Source organism: Atta colombica, unplaced genomic scaffold (genome assembly GCF_001594045.1).
Source record: "Atta colombica isolate Treedump-2 unplaced genomic scaffold, Acol1.0 scaffold135, whole genome shotgun sequence".
NCBI lineage: Eukaryota > Metazoa > Arthropoda > Insecta > Hymenoptera > Formicidae > Atta > Atta colombica.
Window position 1 is genome coordinate 104,441 of NW_017259223.1, and position 5,120 is coordinate 109,560.

At 33.3% G+C, this 5,120-nt stretch overlaps 1 protein-coding gene across 1 annotated transcript in view; it reads right to left on the reverse strand.

Moving 5' to 3' along the window:
* Window positions 1-2,308: 2,308 nt before the first annotated feature.
* The window catches only part of LOC108684473 (lipase 3-like), a 5,829-nt gene continuing 3,017 nt past the window's right edge, over window positions 2,309-5,120 (reverse strand). The window contains exons 4-8 of the mRNA XM_018188799.1: window positions 3,472-3,715; window positions 3,250-3,408; window positions 3,076-3,163; window positions 2,717-2,862; window positions 2,309-2,534 (exon numbers count right to left, since the gene is read on the reverse strand). Of these exons, the coding sequence (XP_018044288.1) occupies window positions 2,379-2,534; window positions 2,717-2,862; window positions 3,076-3,163; window positions 3,250-3,408; window positions 3,472-3,715 (793 nt within the window). The 3' untranslated portion in view covers window positions 2,309-2,378. The remainder of the gene's footprint in view (window positions 2,535-2,716; window positions 2,863-3,075; window positions 3,164-3,249; window positions 3,409-3,471; window positions 3,716-5,120) is intronic.

Sequence of the window (5,120 nt, forward strand, 5' to 3'; positions counted from 1 at the left end):
ATTATATATACATATATATAATATTTATAGATAAAATTGAACAGTGGTTGCATTTAATTGTTATAGAGTACAAGATATCAAAAAGCAGAAGGGACGCTTATATACTTTAGGATTTGTTACACAATCTAAATGAGAATATAAATTAATGAGGTGCATCCTCATAAGCAGGCCAGAAGAAGGATCTAAGGAGAGTGGATATTAATTAAATATGTCTCGTTTCGCAGAATTAACGAGAATCGATATTTATACGCGTGCCTTCCCTTGTCTATGATGACAAAGTGCCGCGCGTATGTTATCGACGTATTAACAATGGCCTCATAATTATTACTGAATATATAATTGAGTATATTTAAAAATTGTACGTTATTATACATATATATTGCTGTTGATAGTATTTTTATAAAGCTTGACTTGTGTTTTCCAAACGGGAATTAAATTGCTTCTCTCGAGTGCATCCTCCTGTGTGCATCATGCGAACACATGACAGGGTACCCATCCTACTGACTGTAGCCGTGATTAATAATATCTTCATGAAGAAGATATGTGATTCTGTTCCTTTAAAGTGTTACGAATAAAACAATCCTTACGTGCAAAGGAATTAATCAGTTACCTCTCGCTCCACCACGAACGCGATTTTTGCTTCACTTGTTTCTCGTATGCGCAAAGAGAAGTATAATTTTTTATGAAAATACTTTATTCCATCCTATTTTTTTAAAACAATATCTTTTGACTTTTGCTTATTATATATCAATGATTCAATATTTTAATTTTATTCTGAAAACACGATATCTGATAAAAAGAATTTGCTAGCAAGATAGAAAATAGAAAATAAAAGCAACGTAAATCCAATAAAAAGATTTCGAAAGCTTTTTTCTTTCTGCTTCGTACGAATATAATCTACATCTTTCTTTTTAATTAAGGATATATTAGTTTCGCGTGGTGGTGGGAAAGAGATGCATATTAGTTAAATTAGTTAAATTATATTGTAACTGTATTGATGTATCCTTGACGTTTGCAAATTCTTTTATATCGTCAGATTATCTCATTAATATAAAAATGTCAAATTATAATTGTTGTAACGCTTGGGGCGAGGAATTCCCTCAGAGGAATTATATTGTCAAATCGATATTATGGTAATTGTAACGTTATTGGAGATTTATGTGCTATCGAATTTTATAGAAATTAAATTGTAATCAGGTGTGTTTTTATTGTGAAAGATAGATATCGTTTTAGGTAAACCTCGAAGTGGCCAATACATGAGCTCAAGTATCGATTATAATTTATGCGCAATTTTTCATCGGCATACAATCATGCAGGCGTAACGATGTGCGTGCATCGATACGATGAAGTCCTGTTTATTCGCAGCCGTGATAAATGAGGTCTTCGCTGCGATCGGAGACGATTCATAAATTTTCATACGAATCACGCGGGAAGCTTCCCGATCTATCCATCCGACCTATTCTAACGTAAACTAATACATATCATGCGACATACAACTATGTACATTATTATACCTACGTTGTAAGGCCAGTTCTGCGAGCAATTTTCAATTTGTGTGACCGATTCATTTTTCATTCCGATCCACATGCCATGGAATTAAAATAAGAGACAGATTGAATTAATTCCAATTAAAATGAACTTTAAGTTTTATTTAAATTTCTCCGCATGATGTATCAAGGCGATTCCTAGTCATTCAAAATTATCCATCTCGTATTTGACCCTGACACTCGCGAACTGGCTCATTCATATTCCCGCATGGGTAACATTAAAAAGTTATGCTAAACGATTAAAGTATAAGTTAGTGTAGGTTACATATAATGTACTCTAATTACAGTGTATATTGGGATAAATCAGGATCGATCGCTTAAAAGCATCAGCCGCGAGAAGCGAAATTCTTTTCGGTGTCTGTTTATTCCAGAACATGCTGCGCTTTGAAAGGACATTTTTCGAAGTGGAGAAGGTATCTTCTCCGGGCGATGCTCAAGTGCGATTAAAGAAGGAGTGTAAGTTTGTAATTATATCGGCGGCCGGATGCGATCGCGATGAATTGTAATCGCGAATGTAGTTTCTTACGCAGTGATCGCAGATTGATTACGATGGAGTTTGTATAAATGTACATAGAGCGACATTATAATCGAGAGAAGATATATAAGCGAAGTTACGTTTTACGTTAATGATGCAGTGAATTTGATGCAGCGCTATGCAATCTGACGTAACGGAAGTGAAATTTAACAAGTACGGACTATATATATAAACGCAACGTATTATATGATGATGATACTAATAATATACAACAATAAATTAGACCGATTCATTATATACACTCGTAACTTTCTGTTGGAAAAGGATATCCTTTTTTTAGCCCAGAAAAAATATCGCTATTGATATTGAGCCAACAATTGCAAAATAGGCCGTGACACCATTTGCACAGAGGACTTTCCCCATATAAAGTCGTAATGATTACAGGTGGTGTTAATAGGAGTTTTATAATGAAACACGAGGCTGTTGAGTTTCGCAGTCAAGAGAGCCACATCCTTGAATGAAATTTATATCACGTTAACGAATAATGATTGATGTTAACGAATTTTGATTATATAAATTATAAAAAGGAAGAAAAATTAATATTTAACATATTTAAGGTAAGTTTCTAAAAAACTTAATTCAAGCAAATTCATCTTTTTATAAAAGGAACATTTTTTAGTTGCACGAGATGTACCTTCGTAGTTGCTAACCAATCATCATCGCTACTAAAAAGAGCAATTGGCGCAGTGATCTTTTCCAATTGGTAATCCGGCGGCGTCGTTGAATTATATAATTGAAGATTTTTGTCGATGTTACCGTAATCGTATTGTCTAAAGTGTCCTGAAGCATTTTGAAATGTTTCCTCAGATTCCTCGGCATTATAATATATAACGCTCAACATATTTATCTTTTTTGTATAATTATTATAATGTTACCTTCGAAAATACCAGCTAATTAGCAATGGATAAAAACATAGCAGTAACCCGCAAACGTTCTGGTATCTTTGAAAATAATAATACCTGTGAAAAATAATGCCTAAAAAGCATATGTTACCTGTATTAACATATCCTTGACCGTAATGCACGAGTTGTTTCCAGGAAGCTCCTGCGGGCACATGACCTATGATGACCGTCAGATAGTCCTATCACAACGAAAGAAAATTCGATCAATAAGCGAGTAAAAAAAGCAATATAGGAAATGAAAATCGATAAATGCGTTTAATCTTACTGTATTTAATTCCGCACGACTGAATCCCGCGACTAGAAACAGGATATTGCTACAAATGAATTGCGTGGACGCCGCTTTCTGGCAAAATAGGTTCGATACGAATTTTGCCCAATCGGACCGTGAACGGAATTCCGGATAGCCAAAAGTTTCGCCGACCCACTGTAAGAGAAATGAAAGGAGAAATGAAGTCGACCTCGAATGTCTCAACAACAATTCTCTTACCACGCCGAAATACGTCAACTTGGCGAGTTTCCGGACAGGTCCGCGAATGTTGCCAATGAAAGCTGCAGGTGCTAGACCGATCATCAGAGTAATCTTCGAATTGTATTCGGATTTTTCTGACGCCATCACCCAGAACTGCGTAGTACCTTCCGAATGTCCGACATAATAGATCTTCTCGTATCCTGTAGTGTGCAAAATGTAATCGATCATTGCGGGAAGATCATAGATACCAAGTTCGTGATAACTGAAACAAATACAAGTTTTCCTTACGATATTTTCCTTACGATTTTACAATAATAAACAAAATAACTTTTCAATAATAAAAACATATTTTTCATTTTAATTATAAACCAGAACAGAAAATGTGAAAAATAAACAATAGTCGTACAGCTAAAAAATGATAAGTTTAAAAATCTCAAATAACACACATCATGGAGAAAAATAATTTGCTGGTATAGCAGATTTTATGCTACTGTCTAAATCTATCAATTATTATATGGAGAGTAAAGAGATTTGTTAAAAGTACTGATTGCTATTTGCTGGATATAATTTAGCTAAAACTACAAATTATTTTGCTGTAAGAATAAATGAACTTTTATTTAATCAACTAATCTTTTTTATTGTATACAATTTACTACAAAAGCAAAGCACATTTGAAGAACTAGGAAGATGATTTCTACAAACAATTTATTTGAATTATACAAGCGAATCAAATTTGCTATTGTAGCAAGATATGTTTACTAAATTAAGGACATATTTTGATTGTATGAACGAAATAATTTTGCAAAAAGAATGTACGAAATCTGTGTGTGTGCTGGACAATTGGAGAATATCTGCAGAAATTATTTCAAAATTAATACAAAGGTACAATTTGGTGCCTCATATATCCGCAGAAACTGGGTCACTAGAATCCATCCGTTTTTTTCACCTATTTAGAATGGTTAAAAAGTCTTTAAAAATTCATCAAAATTTAACATACTTTGAATTTTCTAGAATAAATATTGAAACTTCATTTTGGAAAATAATAAAATGTAATTTAATTTATAATTACCGAAAGACTCAAAGAAACTTACACAAACAGGAATCGCTCGGTCATTATACATAGTGACCCGACCTTGTACGGTAAGAGTTAATTTTGAAATAATTTCTTCAGGCATTCCCCAACTGTCCAGCAGATTTCGTATCATTATGAATACACGTTGATGTTGAATAAAGGAACAAAAGTATGTAACGTGAATAATAGAACAAATAAAAATAAATGCGGTAAGATATTGAGAGACTCGCGACAACACGTTTATGGATGCAGCATATATTATAATAACAGAAGACTCTTCAGAAAGAAGAGGACGATCATTTGAGAATAGATAGCAGAATAGAAAGCGCATCCTAACAAATCAAGTTTTGCTGCAATAACACAAATCGATTACAATAACAAAGAATCCCATAGATCTTATGGAAAAAAATGTCCCTCGGTTAAATTGGCTGGAATTAAAATTTATTATATATTAAATTTATTATATATTAAATTAATTCTGTGCAGAGACGATTAAAGTGGAAATCTATAGTTGTACTATGTTTCTTCACGAACCAAATATATGAATATTTCTCTCTCTCTCTCTCTCTCTCTCTCTCTCTCTCTCTCTCTCTCT